This window comes from Myotis yumanensis, unplaced genomic scaffold (assembly GCF_028538775.1).
Source record: "Myotis yumanensis isolate MYYU_CA2020_CCGP unplaced genomic scaffold, mMyoYum1.0.hap1 SCAF_7, whole genome shotgun sequence".
Lineage (NCBI taxonomy): Eukaryota > Metazoa > Chordata > Mammalia > Chiroptera > Vespertilionidae > Myotis > Myotis yumanensis.
The window spans coordinates 61,213,345-61,233,034 of NW_027223758.1; the positions used below are offsets into that span (position 1 = coordinate 61,213,345).

Below are 19,690 nucleotides of genomic sequence, written 5' to 3' on the forward strand. Positions count from 1 at the left end.
GGAGCCAAGGACTGATGTTGAACCAGACTCAGTCCCCACTCTGGAGGACTACAGTCTCCTGGGACAGATATCATGCTAATTAAGTAGAATGAGAGCCCAAAGGGAAGCGGGGGCTTTAGGAACAGTGTATTCTGTCATAGAAACACATATGACCACAGGTAAAAACTCAAAGGAGAACTTAATTATCATGGTTGGAAAAAAGCTTAGCAAAAAATGATGCAGGTATTTCTTAGGCAGGGAGCACTCTTGGGTAGTTTTAGAAGGAGAGAAGAAAAACAAATTGAATGGTATAGATGTTATAAATGAATATTCTACAAGTTCAGGTTATTTTCAAGTTTTCTCTTTACTTTCCTCTTATGAAAGACAAACCAACCATTAATGACTGGAAAATGCTGACAATGTCATTTTTGCTAGGAATTATGGCAGTTAACAGTGTTCACATATTCTTCTGCTGTTATTCTTTGCCCTCTCCTTTATAGTCCCTTGACGTCCACCTTTAGACGCTGGAACTAGCCTTTCCTTTCCTTTCTCCCCACCTTTGTTCTAACTCCAACCCTGCTCATACCTTATGTCCTAATCAGCCACTTAATTTTATCAGTCATCTTCCTAAAACCTGGACTGATAATTGCATTTTTCTCATTTTAATGAAATTATAGTTGTAATGTTGCTCTTTGAAAGGATATTTTAGTACAGAAGTATTCAAAATAACATACCCTCGCTTCCCCACTTCACTTTTCAGAGATTATTAAGAAATCATACAAGATAGAAATTGCAGTGTAAGTTTACTTATGAATACAAGAATAATATGCCTTATAAGACCCCCACTTCACACCATACAAAAATAAATACCAAACATATTCATGATCTAAACACAAAAATTAAACAGTAAGAATATATGAGGAAAATAGGGAAAACATTTTTTTTTTATATAGCTGAACCTCAAACAATATGAGAGTTGAGGTGCCAACCCACTGCAATTGAAAATCAACATGTAACTTTTGACTCCCCCAAAACTTAACAGTCAACTCTTAGTATCCACAGTGGATTGGTTCCAGGACCCTCTGTAGATAACATAAACCTCAGATGCTCAAGTCCCTTATATAAAATGGCATAGAAAAATGCATACACTTGGCCCTCTACATCTGTAGGTTTATGAAATGTCTTATCAAAATTTAAACATTATATATCAAGCCTATTTCTAGAAGCTTATCAGTCAGTAATACTCCCAAATGAACAAGAATATATATTCAAATATTTTAATTGTAACTCACAAAATAGCTCTTGATTGCCTAGTGAGAAAACTCCAGACTACTGGTCATGAAAGTAACGTATCAACCGGTTTGTTTGGTTTTTAATTTAGTATGTATAAGGTATTGGGAGAAGACAAAAGTATATAAAGTACTGCCCCTTCTCTACTAGAAGCAACAGTCCTAACAGCAACTAACTACAAAGAGAATGAAGTAAGTACCAAATGCAAATAAACTTAGTGTGTGACTGGAGTATAGAGTGCAGTGTCGCCAAAACCGGTTTGGCTCAGTGGATAGAGCGTCGGCCTGCGGACTGAGGGGTCCCAGGTTTGATTCCGGTCAAGGGCATGTACCTGGGTTGCGGGCACATCCCCAGTAGGAGATGTGCAGGAGGCAGCTGATCGATGTTTCTCTCTCATCGATGTTTCTAACTCTCTATCTCTCTCCCTTCCTCTCTGTAAAAAATCAATAAAATATATTTAAAAAAAAAAAAGAAGATAGAGTGCAGTGTCAGCTGAGTGGGGCATTGATGGATCAAGAGTTGAAGGAAGACACTTAAAGATCCCACTGGATATCTGGGCTCAGATAATCACTATTGACTGAGATAGGTAGTAGTACAGAAAGAAGTAGAATCTAGGGGTCATGTTAAGAAGTTTCATTGTAATAGTCAAGGCCTCCCATGATCTAATCCCAATTTATCTTTATTACCACATCTCTAATTATTTTTCTCCTGGAATTTAATAAGCCATGTATATGGGATATTTTTTCTCCAAAAATCTTCTGAAGTATCACATCACCCTGCTTTTTCCTATTCAGGAGTCCTCTCTTATCTGTAAGGAATACACCCCAAGACCCCCAGTGTATGCCTGAAACTGGATAGTACCAAACCTTATATAAACTATGTTTTTTCCTATACACACGTATCTTCTCACATAAAGGAAGCACTTCACGGCTTCTCTTTGGCATAGCCAAATTGCCTGTATCACTACTCTTGTGCTTTATTGCATTAAGTAAGGATCATTTGAGCACAAGCATTGCAATACCAGGACAGTGGATCTGATAACTGAGAAGGCTAAGTGACCAACAGGTGGGGATTGTATTCAGAGTGGAGATTCTGCACAAAGGGATGATTCTTGTCCCTGGGTATGATGTAGTTCATCATACTCCTTAGAAGAACATGCAATTTAAAACTTTAAAATTATTTCTGGATTTTTCCATTTAATATTTTCAGACTATTGTTAACCCTGGATAATGAAACTACAGAAAGTCAAACTCCTCTTCTACCCCCGCCCAATATTCTTTATCTTAACCACCTCTCTTTCTTCTATAGAACCTAGTGTTTTTAAATTATTTACTTACTTATTGTCTCTCTACCCAGCTCCACCCATCCTAGTCCAGATTGTTAGTTAGCTGAGGGCAGGGCTGTGTCTGTCTGCTGACCACAGTGTGTGTGTCCAGTTAATCAACATTTGAATGGGATGAATGAATCTGAGTAAGTAGAGAAAACAGGACAGAGCTACTCTGTGGTGTTCCAGACAGGTAAAAGTTAGTGAGCAAAAACAGGGTGAGAAAAGCCCAGGAAGTGTTCATAGAAAACTAACCAGGACAGAAGGTAATATAATGTCATCATGTTAAGTATTCAGATATAAAGTCTGGGAAGGGCAGGTCTTAAACACAAAGTTAAGGAGCTTGGACTTTGTCCCATATACATTTGTGTCCCATTAAAGTTTTCAACAAGGCAGTAAAATGAACAAGATGATTAACCTAGTCCTGGTGGGCAGTGCTAGTCCTTATTTTAATTATACTGTATCATCATTGTTGAATTACTTCTCCCCTTCCCCACCAGACTGTTACCTCTTCCAGGGGAGTTACCAAGTCTGAATCTCTATGTGAGACCCCAGCTCAGGGCACAGTGCTTGGTACATAAGGAGGCATGCAGTTAATATGTTTCGAACGGCTGACGGAATGAATAAATAAACTTTGGGGGAGCAATTATGCTGCCATAGCTTAGCTCATCTTCTGGGGCTGTTAGAATGGATGACTAAGTAAGCACTTGAGCACACAGCAGTGACATTGCTGAGTCCCTCCCACAGCAGCTGGGTGGTAGACATGGTCTTGTCTCTCTCTCTCTCTCTCTCTCTCTCTCTCTCTCTCTCTCTCTTTAAAAAAATATATACTTTATTGATTTCAGAGAAGAAGGGAGAGGGGGAGAGAGACAGAAACATCAGTGATAGAGAAAACCATCGGCTGCCTCCTGCACATCCCACACGGGGGATCGAGCCCGCAACCCAGGCATATGCCCTGATCGGGAATCAAACTGACCTCCTGGCTCATAGGTCAACACTCAACTACTGAGTCACGCTGGTGGAGCCATGGTCTTGTCTCTTGCTTCAGAGTAGCCTTGTAAGGGAAATAGGCTAGAGCAGTGGTTCTCAACCTCCCTAATGCCGCGACCCTTTAATATAGTTCCTCATGTTGTGGTGACCCCCAACCATAAAATTATTTTTGTTGCTACTTCATAACTATAATTTTGCTACTGTTATGAATCGTAATGTAAATATCTGATATGCAGGATGTATTTTCATTGTTACAAATTGAACATAAATAAAGCATTGTGATTAATCACAAAAACAATATGTAATTATATATGTGTTTTCCAATGGCCTTAGGCGACCCCTGTGGAAGGGTCATTCGACCCCCAAAGGGGTCGCGACCCACAGTTTGAGAACCGCTGTGCTAGAGGGTTAACAACAGACAAGCTGCCTGACTCTGAGAGTGCCAGTCTCTGCAGAGATGAATATATATAGCAAACAGTTTCTTTCCAAAGCTCAGTTGACTCAATCTAAATATTCTTTCAGAGCGGTCTCCTTAATTATAATGACATGGTATGAATATAGGAAGAAAGAATGTGAGCTATCACTTCGTGTAATAACAGTGTTAGTGTTCATGCACATAAATTATAAGTCAGTTTACCTATTTAAAAGCAAGAAGAGTGCTCAGTTTTGTAATTTAAAACTTTGAATATGCCACATTTAAAATTATGTCATTACAACTGGTAGAAGTTAGTAATCACCACTAAAATGTATGTTCTTGAATAGCTGATGAACTACTTAGAGTGAAATTCTTTTAAAATTCATTTGAAACGGAAAAATTTAAAGGCACCTATGTTATAGTTATATTTATTTTCACACATATCAGGCTCACCCAGTGTGCTTCAAACACCTGTTATGTAGCGAAAGCTTCTAGCATTGCACTGTTGGAAATGGCAGCTCCTAGTCACAAGTGGCAATTTAAATTTGAACTTTAGTTAATTTAAATTAAATTACATTACATTTTAAGTTTTTCAGTCTCCCTAGCCACATTCCAAGTGCTCCATAACCACTTGTAGCCAGTGGCTACCGTACTCAACGGTACAGAACCAAATACTTCCAGCCTGACATCTATTGAAGAGCGATAAAGAAAAACCACAAATATGACCTGTCATGAGGACTGCCGTCATAGCATCAGCAGCTACTGACATGTGTTTAGGATTTATTTTTGAAGCAGGTATCTTTGGCCACATTGATGAAAATGGAAAAAGTATCCTTGTTTCCAGGGACCGTAATCCTATTCAGTACTAAATCAAACTGGCCACTACAAGAGAGATGAATGAGGCCTTACCCTTGTCATGTTCTTATCTGTTTGAGCTAGTTGTATATTTTATTATTTTGTATTGAACCATATTTTATTGTTTTGTATTGTTGTTTTCCAAAATGACATTTTGAAAGCAAACAACTTCAAGGTATTAGGTTAAACCTGACCTCATCCTTTATGTTATAATCTACTGGCTTTAGGTTCCTCTGTCTATAAAAGTAGTAACTCATAAGAGTTTTGGCTGAGTTTCTACGCCCCTTCACTGCATCCAGGATTTGAAGGGTCTAAAGGGATAGGAGAGCTTATCCTAAAGTGCCTGACAGTGCATACATCAGAAGGCTTTATTGGATAAAGATGCAATCTTGAACTACCTCCAGATATTTAATCACATTCTCATTCTCTTGCAGATCACTTACAAAGCAGTAAGTTCCTTTGACCCGGAAATAGACTTATCCAATCAAAGTGGCCGAGTTTCAAAACTGGGAAATGAAACCCATTTTCTGTTTTTTGGACTGTATCCGGGGACAACATACTCCTTTACCATCCGAGCTAGCACAGCCAAGGGTTTTGGACCTCCAGCAACAAATCAGTTTACCACCAAAATATCAGGTATTTTATCAGAGTTATGTCTTTTATCAGAAGTGACATTTTGTACTTTTTCATTCCCATTGCCAAGTATGCAAAGCTCACCCAAACTGGCGCATTGTATTCAAATGAATACTTTCAGATATCTGAAAAACAGAATCATGGAATTAAATGAAATATTACAGATATGTATTATTTGGGAGCTTAAGATCCTCCTGTGTTAAGAAGAAGCCACTGTTTTCACAGTTTGCATTGGAGCACTTGGACATGAGCAGAAAGTTCTGTTCTGTTCACTCTTATCCCCAAATTACCAGAGCAGCAGTGCTGGAAAAATCTCTGTAGTGAGCCTTAAATGGCTGAGTGCTCAGAAGAAAGGCAGGGCTATATGGAGCTCAGTGCCAGAGGCTCAGCCTTCCTTGGGACCATCACCATTAGCAGTTTCAGGTCCTAAAGAGAAAGAGACAGGCCACAACAGAGAAGTTGCTCCAGGCACTTAGGGCCTCCAGCTTTTTGTTTGTTATCTCAATTACATCATCCAACAAAAGATATAATTTGAGAAATATTTCTGGGCATATGCAACTGTGCAGAAAATTTCTTTGTGCTTCAGACTAGAGGAAATGGAGTTGCCATCTGGTATGGGATATGTAACAGCAATAAACACATTCCATGGGCATTTTCTTTTTCCATTTTCCCCCCCTTGGGTATGAGAGGGGAAGTATTTAAGCTTGGGCTTTGATTGTTTTGGTTGGGGGTAGATGAGCAGGAGGCGGGTGAGGGAGATAACTTAGTCAGGGGTAGCTATATAATAATTAGCCTGATTTTCATATATATTGTCCCTAATTCCTTGTTTTATAAAAGTTTTTGTTTGGAAATAAAGGAAGGGAAATACAACTAGAGTACTGTAAGTATTCTACTGGGTTTGGAGGGAGAAGATTTGGAACTTTGTTTTTAAGCAATTATAACTTAAAGGAAAAATTTTTATTTTGTACGATTTTATTTGTGAGCATAAACTTGACTTGATATTTAATATACAGTTGGTAGAACGACATGGAGAGTTGGAAAGAGGAAGAAGGCCTTGGGAGGTTAGGAAAATGACCTAATGGGTTGTACAGATGAGTGAGTAGAAAGGGCATTGAACTTGCAATCTAAAAGTATGGGTTCTAGTTGTAATTTTTTCTATGTACTCCCTATCTGATTTTGATCAAGGAATTTACCTCCAAATGTAATTTAAGATATTGACTGCTGCATGGATTTATCATGAAGATTTAAAGAGGAAATGTGTACCAATGTGTATACCTCCAAGCCCGTTTTTTCCTTTCTTTTTCTTTCTTTCCCCTATAGATACCACTGTGTTCTTATAGGAAAATAATTCATTTATATCATGTTTATTAAATGAAAATTCTGCTTGTTATGGGTCCAAAGTGCTGTTAGCCCACCAAGTTCATACAATTCTATTCTAAAGCAAAGGTAGTTGACATTTTAATTAGCCTACACGAGCTCATCAAGAATAACTATGTAATTTTTATAGTTCAAAAAAATTACAAATTATGGGCCCCTATTTTCTACTTTCATGGATCTGAGAGAGAGAACTACTCTCTATACAAAATGTAATTCTGTATTATGAATTCAAGTTAATTTTCAGAGAATTGGAGTTAATTTTTAATGCTGAGAAAATCCAATAAATGGAACTGAGATATAACCCTTGTCTTTTATGTAAGAGCTTTTTATATTTCAGATATTTAAAAACTATATTTGTAAAAAATGATCTCTAGTGTTCTCATCAGGTCGTACCTGTGGTCGTAAAAGACCAGGTGCACACTCACATCCCAGCTTTTATGAGATGATTTCCTTGTCCATGGTGATGACAGAATTACCGAAGAGCTCTGTTATATTCTCGTAATGAGAGCTAACAATCTAGAAAAGAAAGAATGCCAGGAAATGGCCTTGGAAATAGGATTCACATTAGGAAGAGAACTAACATTTGTAGAATTATATTTGTCTGGCTCTCTTTATCTCTATCTCTTTGAATTCCTATAACAACCCTAGAGGGTAATTTTCTACTTTTGAAGATGCGTAAACTAAAGCTCCAGAGATAATGTGTCCCAGCTCTTATGTTGGTTAAAACAAGGCACAATGAAAAGTTTGCCAAAACCGGTTTGGCTCAGTGGATGGAGCGTCGGCCTGCGGACTGGAGGGTCCCGGGTTCGATTCCGGTCAAGGGCATGTACTTGGGTTGCGGGCGCATCCCCAGTGGGAGATGTGCAGGAGGCGGCTGATCGATGTTTCTAACTCTCTATCTCTCTCCCTTCCTCTCTGTAAAAAAAACAATAAAATATATTAAAAAAAAAAAAAAAAAGAAAAGTCAAACCGCTGATTTTCTTACTTCAATCCCCATATCTTTTTCACTCCTTGCTTCCCTGAGAGCTCACCAGTGGTCACTAATTTCAACAAGCCTCTCTGGCTCCTACTGTCGTCTTCAAACCCCCTGATGGATCTTTGGTACAAAAAACCTTGACTTACCTGGAAGAACTGTAAGGTTCAGTGTTATGATCCTAGTAATTATTTCTTAAATGTGCATTTGAAGAAAAGTACACAAATTATAAGTGTACATCTCAATGGATTTTCACAAGCTCAACACACCCATTTAGCAAGAATCCAAACAGAAATTTGAGAAACAGAATACTATGTACAACTCACAAGCCCTGTGAATCCTCTCTCCCAACTTTGATCTCTGAGATCAAAGAAGTTGGCATGTGGTGGTTTTGTCAGTTGTCCCTGATATTTTGTGAAAGGTATATACATAAAGGCTGCTCGTGGTCAGTTGATAGCTGCAATTTAATCTAAGTGCATAGTATTATTAATGTTTGTTTTTTAAAATGAAAGTAGACAGAAAACTGGAAATATAAACCAGAAATAACGAGTCTCCCATCTTTTGTGTTTTTCCCCAGCACCCTCTATGCCGGCTTATGAACTTGAGACCCCTTTGAATCAAACTGACAATACAGTGACAGTCATGCTGAAGCCTGCACAAAGCCGAGGCGCGCCTGTCAGGTACTGAGCAGGGAAGGGATGGGCTGGAGGCATGAAAACAAAAATCAAATTGATTGATTTCTTGAATGCATTTTCCAGGGATTTGCAACCAACCTCAGTCAGCATGTAAACCCCTATCTGTATTAGTTCTAATTAAAAGAAATGACTGAGGAAAAGGAAAGTGCTTTGATGTGCAGTGATCAAGTACTGTGTAAAGTTTGATTCGGCTGCAAGGGGGTTGTTCTTTGAAGATGAGGAACAAAAGCCCCAGTCTGTTGCGAGGAGGCTTTACAATTGCTTGCAGCAATTTAGTTACCCAAGGGCACCTGGCATTTTCATCCTGAGCTCTATTCTTTAAGTGGACCTTTTGTTTGTTTGTTTGTTTGTTTGTTTGTTTACCTGGGGTTTAAGTTTGGTTAACTTTTTATAAATTGGCTAATTTCTCAGTGGACTATGTGGTATACAATTTTTTAAAAAAGAAATAGACCGGCAATTTTCAACCTGTGTGCTGCAAGAATTTTTTTAAAATGCAATACCTGACTAAATAGTCTGGGACACTGACCTCTTTTGTACATTGTCAAATAAAAAAATGACAACAGGCAGCACAACAATAGTTGTTTGGTATGAATGAATCAAAATAATACCTATTTTTTGTCGGATCGGCAAAATATGTAACACCTTTTTTGGTGTGCCGCAGAATTTTAGTAATTAGTTTATGTGTGCCATGAGATGAAATGGTTGAAAGTCACTGCGATAGACTGGTGGAAAGAGCATTGTGAAGTCTTTATTTGAACAGATTTAAGTTTATTACCAACTTGTAGGTCTCATTTCTCATTCAATGATGATTTATTTAGCTAAGAAATTACAAAGTGTAACTTTTACAGTGAATGAATAAAATAAATTTATTCTTCCTAGGAAGGAGCAAAGGAATGCCTGAATAACTCTTGAATACGAACTTGTCATAAGCTCATTAATCTATATAAATGAAATTTCTACTTGTTTCAGAGGGGTTCAGATAGGCTGTACTATCAGAAGTGATTCACTTCAAAATAATCTATTACTTTCAATAGCATACACCAAGGAAACATTTACAGTCACAATTAAGGCTATATCAGATTCGTTTCCATGTTCCTGTTGTAGAATTTTATTTCATTAACCCTTTGAAACCTGGCTCTTTTTTTATTATGTTTTCACTATAGAATCCTACAGTGATTAGTTGGACTTTTTACCACTGATGAGATATATACTAATTTTAGTCCACAGAGTCAAGAGTAAGAACAGAATAGGATTAGCTGATAGTGAAGTCACATTAGGGTAGAATCACAATTTGAAAAATCTACAATATTGTAGGAAATTATTTTTAATTTACTCTGTTGACTCACTCAACATAATAGCTCATATAAAGGATTTGGGATTGCCATTCATAGTTGTAGTTTATGAAAACACTATGGAATATGTAAAAGCTCTCTTCCAAATTTCGGGTATTACTACTGCTAGAACGTGATGCCACTGGCACCACCCAGAACCTCAGGGTTGGTTTGTGTTGATGACTGGTTGCACTCATCTGATTGACCCAAGGCACACACTCATTAGACGGCTCCAAGACCCAGGTGTACCTGGCCATGGGTCATTCCTTTTTCACTCCGGAAGGCTGAGTTATTATTAAATGAAAGTTGACGCTCTGACCGTGGCCTTTGCAACATCATTTTTTTCTGACCAATTTAACAGTTGCCCAGACTTAGCAACAGTGGGCCATTAGGACAGGAGTCTGTGTTCTACAGCAGAAGCACCACAATAAAATGAAAGGGTAAAGGTCACTCACCTCCAATGCCTCCTAACTGCAGGAAGCTGAAATCCTAGCCATGTCTCCAAACAGCCAGCTATTCCCTATTCTACTTTATTTCTATATAAACTCATTTTACATATTTTCTATTTCTGTTGCATTGTTCCTTCAAACCCTTTCTGTCAGACTTCCATCTGTACAAAGATCTTTGTACAGATCTTTCCAAGTCTAAGTTTTCAAAAATATTCCTTCGGGCAATCCACCTTAGTCCTCTTCCCAAACCTCCTTCCCCCTTATCTTTTTAAATTGCCGCCTGCATTTTAAACTACTGTTCCTATTTTCTGTCATATGTGTTGCCTAAAGAATTATTTTATTGTTATTTTCATTTAAACCTTTCTAGTTGGTTTTGGAGATTTTTGAAGCCTTGCTAGTTCATTAATTATAGATATCTTCAGCCTTCTTATTCTTATGCCTCTAACAATACAGATTCAGAGACTTGTCAGAGTATGCAAAATACATAGCTTTCACTCCAGATCTCACACCATTTCATCAGGCCTGACTCTTTATCTCTTCTAAGATTTCAGTTTAGGTTGTCACATTTTCTTTCACAATTGTCATATTTCCTTATGTTCCAAGTTCAGCACTGCTCTGCTTTGATACTAGTAAACATCATCCTGTTATTAGCTTAATATCCCTGGAATTTGACAGGGTCACTTTGTATTCTGCCCGCTTTTATACCTTCATCCACCATGTTAGCATCTTAACATAAATAAATTTATGATCCATGTTCATTATCTAAATCCATAATGCTGCAATCAGTTTCACTTCTTATGGGACAATATTCAGTAAGTATTACAGGAAAATCCACTGTGGACACTACCTTTATTGCAAGGATGCTTGTCTTGAACGGGTAAATTTTATTGCACAAATTTGAGAGAGGAAATTATCTCAATCTCACCTGTCAAAGATTTCGTGCAGAAAAGTAAATATTCTCTGCAAGGAATTCATTATTATAGTACAACAAAATGGGACTGATTATCTATTGAGTAAATAGAAGACCTAGATAGCTAGAAAAACTAGTTTGAAGGGGGAAAAAAGTTTATAATACTCTCAAACTAAATGGGGTATATGAAAATTTTCCATTTCATTTAGTATTTAGAGAAATAAGAACTCTGATTAAGGAATCATAGGGCCCTAAAATATAAAGCCATAATGTAGATTAAAACATTTGAACACATCTGGAAATTTGCAAAATGCACATGTAATCAAACTGCAATACAAAAAAGCTTTTCCCAAATGATAACTACTAGAAGAAAGAGGGGAGATGAAAGTGAACATCTGTTGGCTTTCCTGGATTATTCACAGTACTATGTGTTCAAAAATACTGTCATTGTGTGATTTCCAAAACCCATTCTTTCAATTGATTTGATTTTTCTTTAATCCATATTCATTGGTGTTAAAATTCAGTGGTACTTCATTTGTGCTCTTCCCTAAGTAAGGTATTGATTCTGCTACAAGCACTCAGCTTGGTTAGTGCAGATTCTTGAAATTGCACTAAAGTCTCACTGTAAATGATTGTTGTCTTTTTATTGATCAACACTTCAGCTCTGTCACATACAATTATTTAAATCTGTAGTGGGCTAGGAAGAACACAAATTCCATCATTCCAGCTGGTAAACTAGCACCTAGGACAGAATTTTAATGTCTGTTCATAGATGCAATTTGTTTTCTTTAATAAGACAGGGAGAAACTCATTTAGAACCACCTCTTTTCTCTCGCTTCTCTCCACTGTTCATTACATGCAGACACAACCCAACAGTGAAAACCCTTGTACTTTGGCATAAAAGAGCATCTCTAAATAAAGAGTGAATTTAACACAAACTTTACAAAACAAAAATTCCCTCTGTGACTCTATTTATGATATAGATATGTCTGCAATATTCCTCGTTAATAATATGTTATACCTTCCAATGGTCTATATGCTTGAGAATCACATTTTTCAGCTTTAGGTGATGATGTTTTCAAATGACTCACTTTGGTTCTCACAACTTTGTTGCTTGAATTTGTTCATAAATGTTTTGGAGCTACGTGTCTTTTTAATTAAAACTCAGTGTTTGAAAATGTTTATTAATTAAACATTCTGATATTTCAGTGAAAAGTTAAAAATCAAGTTCTTATTTTTTAAATCATTCATTCAGGAGATATTATTAAATGGGGGAAACATCTATTACAGATTTGTCTGTCCATGGGGATGGGAGGTGGGGAATAAGCACATCAGCAACCCAAACATTAAAACCGATGCCTAAACCTGTGAATGTAAATTTAATTTATGGCACCCACTTTGTTGTTCTTCTAATAAAAGGAGCCCCAATTATTTTAATGTTGTGCTTTCATTGTCATTGGTAACTTATTATATGATGGTTGTCCTCTCAACCAAATGCTTCCTCAATGGTTATATTTAAAAAGGCACTTATGAATAATTTTTGTAGCTGAGAATCAGGGCAGCAAATAGGAACCTCACTCCTTTATGAATAGGGAAGAGATAAGGGCATAAGGAATGAAGAAATATTTGCCTTACTTTTTAAAGGTTGTGTGCTACTTAAGATTTCAAATGAGACAAGAAATATTTTCTATTATAGCAAGCATAAATATTTTATTCACCCAAAACACTTCTGGTTTTATTTATTTTTTATTTTTATTTTTGTTAACCCTCAGCCCAAGGATATTTTCCCCATTGATTTTTAGAGAGAGTGGAATGTAGGAAGGGGGAGAGAGGCAGAGACAGAGAGAGAGAGAGAGAGAGAGAGAGAGAGAGAGAGAGAGAGAGAGACATCTATGTGAGAGAGACAGATTGGTTGGTTGCTTCCTGCACATGCCCCAGTCAGTACCAGGGATTGAACCAGCAATCCAGGTACATGCCCTCAACTGGGAATCAAATCCTTGGCTCTTCAGTGCTTGAGCAGACACTCTAACCATGGAGCATCATCGGCCAGGGCAATACTTCTGATTTTTAAAAAGATGTGTGTCATATAATAACTTCAGTTTTATAGATAAATCAACAATTATTTTTATATAATATGTCCAGATTTTTATTTAATTGATTTTCCCTTGAATGCATTATTGTGGTAGACTTTGAAAATGTCTGTTATTTTCATTTAATTCTATTATGTCTTTCCTTAAGCTGCTTTGCCTTACGTAGTTAACTAGGAAAATGTGAGCACATATTAAAGCCTCATTGTTAACTTCTAGCACCTAATTTACTCAAACTACTTATCAAATATTCTTTTGCAACAAACTAGACAGATAATTAGAAGTGTATTAAAATATGCTATTTTTTTCTCATTATCAAGTTATTTGTCCTTTGAAAAACCCGTGCTGTTTTCTGAGGACAAGGTGAAGGACAAGTTTTCTTTCCATTGAAGATAAATAGGCAGTATAAAGCAATTGTATTTATTTTAAGGTAATATGTTGCACTTCCTTAAATGTTTGATTTGATCCCAGGCTATATCGGGAATGAGATTTATTCTCCTCATGGGCCATCAGCCTGCACTCTTGTCCCCAGGTGTATCACACAGCAGATTCTGTCACAGAGACTCAGCACGAGAGTGGGAGTCAGAAAGTCTGTGAAATGTGTCTCCTCAGATGGGACTGCGAAACAAAATCTTTTGACAATAAAAGCAAGAAAAGAGATCATTGTTATTAATGAAAGGTAGAGATAAACATGCATTTTTGTTTTAAGAAGTTCCCTATGTTAGGAGTTAAAATTGTTGGCATACAATTTAATATGGTTTAGAAGTTGGATGTTATAATGTATAGACCAAAATTTTTTTTAAAGCAGCCGCAATCTTTTTGATTGTCTGCCACCTGTAAGTCCAAGGAAAAACATGTTCACTCCATTAACACTACCTCCTTGAACATCTCATTCTCTTCTGCTTCTTGCGAGGAACCTTTGAGTTATCAACATTATATGGTTCTTGTGAAGATTATGAGGTTACTAAGCTGATGTGGGTCAGGGGTTGAGCATTGACCCAGGAACCAAGATGTCATAGGTGTGATTCCTGGTCAGGGCACATGCCCCAGTTGCAGGCTCAATCCCTACTACAGTGCAAAACCTCACAATGAAAAGTTAGCCTTCAGATACAAAAATTCTGTTACATGCATATAAAAGTAGCTTCAGTTAACATTCACCTATTAGAAAATGATGTATAATTTCCAGATCTAAACAGCGCTGTACTCTCAATTAATTGGAAAATAAACTACTGTATTTATCAATAATTAGTAATCAATATCATTATTGCCTAAAATACAATATAGTGTCAGGTGTCACATGTACCCTTTTAGACAGTCAGAGTCACCCTTTCTTCCTTTGGCATATTCGAAGGAAAAAAAACAATTCTAACTTTCAAATAATTACTCTGGGCCACATAATTTGTGGACTAAACTTTGAAATAAGACACATGATATTGGGAAGGAACATCCTCTTTGTAGTTAAACCTAATTTCAAATTCCAGCTCTCTCACCATTAGCTGTGTGGTCATTATAGATTTCCCAACACCTCTGAGCCTCAGGTTCCTCGTCTTCCCAAAGCAGAGATAATGCCATTTTATGTCATGGAGTTGCTAGGATTACATTTACCAGATACTCACTAGGGTCCAAGCACTGTGCTAAGCTCTGGGGATGCAGAGGAGCTTGTGATGGCACTGAGCATACCATTCCAAGGCTCTAGGTAAGGAAAAGGGGTGAGGATGATCGACTCAGCCACAGCAGGATAGATCAGAGGGGCAGGCACTGGAGGGGTTGAGGAGGCACAGGCTGCAGGTTGTGTGAGCCCTCCCAGCCTCCCTTTTCCATTGGACCCAGTTAGTATATAGCTACCTCTTAGGGCACAAAGGAAAGGAGTCTTGTAAATCCCAAATGCTAATTTTTATTAGAAACAAGATTTAAAGAAATCAAAACCATTTAGTCCTTTATAGGGAAAAAAAAGAAAATGTATCATCCTATATAATAAAAGGATAATATGCAAATTGACCCTAACAGCAGAACCACTGGGAATGACTGGTCACTATGACACACACTGACCACCAGGGGGCAGACGCTCAATGCAGAAGCTGCCCTCTGGTGGTCAGTTGCTCCCACAGGGGGAGTTCTGCTCAGCCACAAGCCAGGCTGACGGCTGCCAGTACAGCAGTGGTGGTGGGAGCCTCTCCCGCCTCTTCAGCAGCGCTAAGGATGTCCAACTGCAGCTTAGGTCTGCTCCCCGCTGGCAAGTGGACATCCCCGGAGGGCTGCCGGGCTGCCAGAGGGATGTCTGACTGCCAGCTTAGGCCAGATCCCCCGGGGAGCGGGTCTAAGCCAGCAGGTGGACATCCCCCGAGGGGTCCCAGACTGCGAGAGGGCACAGGCTGGGCTGAGGAACCCCCCCGAGTGCACAATATTTTGTGCACCAGGCCTCTAGTATAATAATAAAAGCCTAATATGCTAAGTGTCCGTCATCCAGTAAGCCATTCAGCTAATCAAAGCATAATATGCTGATATGCTAAGGCTGCTCAACCGCTCGCTATGATGTGCACTAGCCACCAGAGGACAGATAGTCGACCGGTCGATCAGTTGCTATGACGTGCACTGACCACCAGGGGGCAGACGCTCAACACAAGAGCTGCCCCCTGGTGGTCAGTGCACTCCCACAGAGGGAGCGCCGCTCAGCCAGAAGCTGGGCTCACAGCTGGCGAGCACAGTGGCAGTGGCAGGAGCTGCTCCCACCTTTGCGACAGTGCTAAGGATGTCTGACTGACGGGTTAGGCCCACACCCCGCCAGGAGCAGGCCTAAACCATCAGTCGGACATCCCCTCAGGGCTCCTGGACTGCGAGAGGGTGCAGGCCGGGCTGAGGGATGATCCCCCCCCTCCCCCCCCGAGTGCACAAATTTCATGCACTGGGCCTCTAGTTTACTAATCCAAGTGATTGATAACCATTTAAAGTACTGTTAAAGTGAATACTAGAACACTGAAAATTGACAACCTAGCTTATCAACGACTCTGATAATTCACAAATTGTCTGACTTTTTTAAATCCAAATTTTCATAAACAGTAAACATGTGGCATTATTTGGCCCTCTTGCTCAGAAGGACCCTCTGGATCTTTCTCTTTTTGTTTCTTTCTTCCTTCCTTTTACTGCATTGCCCTAACCGCATGGCCCTGATCCTGTGGTAGTCACCTTTGCAGTGATTATCAGATGTGTTGGGGTATGTATGCAAGGCCTATTGAATGATGTGGCAGGGTTTTGGCTTATTGAAAGCCAGAGTGCCAGTGCTTCTCTCAGCTCCTAAAGGAATGGCACCAGGACACTCAGTGGATGATTGCGACTGATTCTTGACCAGGGCCAGGGAAGAACCAAGGTTTTGATCATGCAATTTCTCATTCCTACTATGCCCAAAGGAACCTATGCTTGTCGCTGAAAAGATAAATGCCTGCGATTGGAACTAGAGATTACACGGATGCCCTTGAGTGTCATTTACAGTGGAGGCCATACATTATACACAACTGCCTCCCTAGCGGTCAAGCAGACAGTGCTGCGCATTCCCATCATACTGACCAGCAGCCCAGAAACCATCCGTCAGGTGAGGAAGGTGGACATGCAAGTTGATCTCCATTTTCCATGGACAACAGAGAGAGTTACATGCTGTTTCTTTTCCCCCATCGCTCTATAAATGTTAACAGTGGGACAATTTTAAACACCAAAAGGTTGCAAATGCCTTGAACTGAACAACGCATTGCCTTATGAATCTCAGAGCTGCTGTGCCATTTCTCTCAGGAACGGCTGGGTCTTCCCAATCACAGTGTTTGATTCCAGGGAGTGTAAGGGACACATTGCTAGCAGTGTTCCAAGCTAAGACTGGTAACATTTGGGAGAGAGGATCTTGGAAATTTTGACAAAGATGGATTTGACTGTATAGATGCCTCACTTTCACTTTTTTAAGTTGTTAAAATCACATATATATGCAAGAAAATATTATAAGTTCTAAAAGACCGATAAAGTCACTTATGGGGCAGAGAGTGAAAGTTAATCAACTGCGCTGCTTAGACGCATAGCCTTTCAGAGCCCAGGAACCACTCAGAGGGCACCTGACCACTTGTCTCTCGTGACGCTGCTTCGTGGTCCTGTTTCAGGGAGAAGGGCACAGTCATATAATGATCTCTGTTTTGCATCATTCTCTTCAGCAGAACAGTTTTCAGCCAGCGCTTACAAATATATGTAGTGTAATTCTTTATGATGAGAATACAGAAATACCGATTCACCTTCTATTTCATCAAAAACGATTTTAAGTGTATGTTATGTTTTATAATTTATTCTATAAAATATAATGCATAAATAAATATATATATGATGTTATTATATTATCCTGTGGTGGTTACTTGTATTTAGTTTTCAGTTACTTAATTAACACTTCATTCTTCAACCTGTAAATAGTAAAAAGATTACGAAGGGATGTTAGCTTTTTTCCATATCACCACATCCCTTTTGAGTTGTTCTCTATGTCCCAGATCTTTCACTCTCTACTTTTACCTTAAAGAATTTTCCTGTCTTGTGTCAGTGTTTTTTTTTCTCTGCTCAATGAGACGTGCTAAGAGCTCTCTGCAATTATGAGCATCTCATTAAAATTCTTTCCTTTATAATAGTGAAAAGTGTTATTGGGAATTTTAGGGTTGACATTTGGCTATTATTCATTCATTCTTCATCCAGTCACCAAACATCTATTGAATATTCTTATATCCAGGTCACTGTGGTAGGATGATGATCAGTGCTGCAGAGGAAAGTACAGGGCACTGTAACCGCATCTGACACAAGGGTGGTATCTCAACAAGGGAGTCAGAGTGTGCAGTTTAAGCTGAGACCCTAAGGAGAAGTAGCCAGTCGGGAACTGGAAGACAGGTATAGGCCCACCAAGGAGAGGAGCAACCTATGAAAAAGCCTAAGAGAAAGTAAAGAGAGGCAACAGTGGTCATGCAAGTAAATTCATTTAAAACACACCCATGGTAAATGAGGTTTGACCAGCATGCAGGAGTATTGGATTTATGCATTTAAGCTGAAAGTGAGCATTTTCCTAGGTTAATCATTATGTAAAATGTATGTAAATAGAATAGGAAATGCAAAATGATTTTCATAATTTAGTCTCTATCATTCAGTAGCTCAAACCTAATTAAGTGTGCAATAAATGTTTATTGAATCGAACCTCTTTCTTAGCAGAAGTAATTATCACTGAAACTTCCATAGGTAAGAAGCTGAAGGTCTAAAACTGCCTTTTAACAAGTCAGAATATCTGGAAAAAGAAGGGTTTTAAATTTGCATTTTTATCTCTAAATAGAAGTTAAATACATTGACCCTTCCATATAATGCATATGCATAAAAGAATACCCTGCTTTTATCCTTAAATCAATCTCTGATGTTTTGTTAAATGAGAAGAGAAATTCAGAAAGACTCCTTCAAATAAGCCATTGCTACAAATTCAGATTCCATCAGGAAGGTGATTAGAATCTTGTGCACCTGTACCGACTCCTTTGAAGGCCTGCCTTTCTTCTCACCTCTCAGGGTCACTAACATATCTCCCTTTTCTCCTTTACTTCTCATCACCCCTCTGCTGCCTTCATTCTCACTGTTGCTTTTTCAGCTCTCCAATTCGTGCTCACACTGGGGCTGCAGGGATCTTTCATTCTCTTTAACAGTCCATCAGTTTTACCGTCGCCCTCAAGGTAAATCCAGACTCAGACTGCTTCGTCTCTAATGGAAGGTGTCCATCATCTAGTCACTACCTGGGTCAGCCTCCCCTTCAAGCCATCTGCCAGCTGCAGTCACATAAATATATGCTCAGGCCTGAGAATATGCCAGGCTGCATTTGATGCTTCCTGAGCGTGCAGTCTTCTCTCTTCTTCGCTCCTCTACCCCTCCCCCGACCCCCAACATACATGCACACATGCATACTCACACCCATATTCACACACATGCACATACTCCCTCTCTCACTTATTTGGTCACCCTCCGAGGTGTAGCCCAGATGTCTACTTCCTGGGAGAGCCTCCTCTGGCCTTGCTGCCCCCTGGCCACCTCAGACTCCTTCACCTCGCTATGTGTGGTGACTGCTTGCCCTGCTAAACTGCCAGCACCTTTAGGGCAGGCACTGCCCTCTGTGACGTAACACTGGGCACAGCCCTCAATTCATGTTTTGTTTTGTTTTTTTAAGAAATAATTGGATTATAAACAGATTTTTAATGGCACGAGCATATGATTGCATTTTCATCTTAGATCAGTCATTGGGGCAGGGACCTGGAGGAAGTAAATGGGCCCATGTGCTTCTGGGTGGAAGGTTACTGGGTCATTTCAGGTGGGGGCTCCGGCATGGCCCACAGAAACCCGGGGT

At 39.1% G+C, this 19,690-nt stretch overlaps 1 protein-coding gene across 5 annotated transcripts in view; it reads left to right on the forward strand.

Annotated features, from left to right (window-relative positions):
* PTPRM (protein tyrosine phosphatase receptor type M) overlaps positions 1-19,690 on the forward strand; it is a 650,734-nt gene that overhangs the window by 398,726 nt on the left and 232,318 nt on the right. For all 5 annotated transcript variants that reach the window (XM_070420643.1, XM_070420639.1, XM_070420640.1 and 2 more), the window contains exons 10-11: positions 5,288-5,489; positions 8,414-8,516. In XM_070420643.1, coding sequence (XP_070276744.1) covers positions 5,288-5,489; positions 8,414-8,516 — 305 coding nt within the window. The remainder of the gene's footprint in view (positions 1-5,287; positions 5,490-8,413; positions 8,517-19,690) is intronic.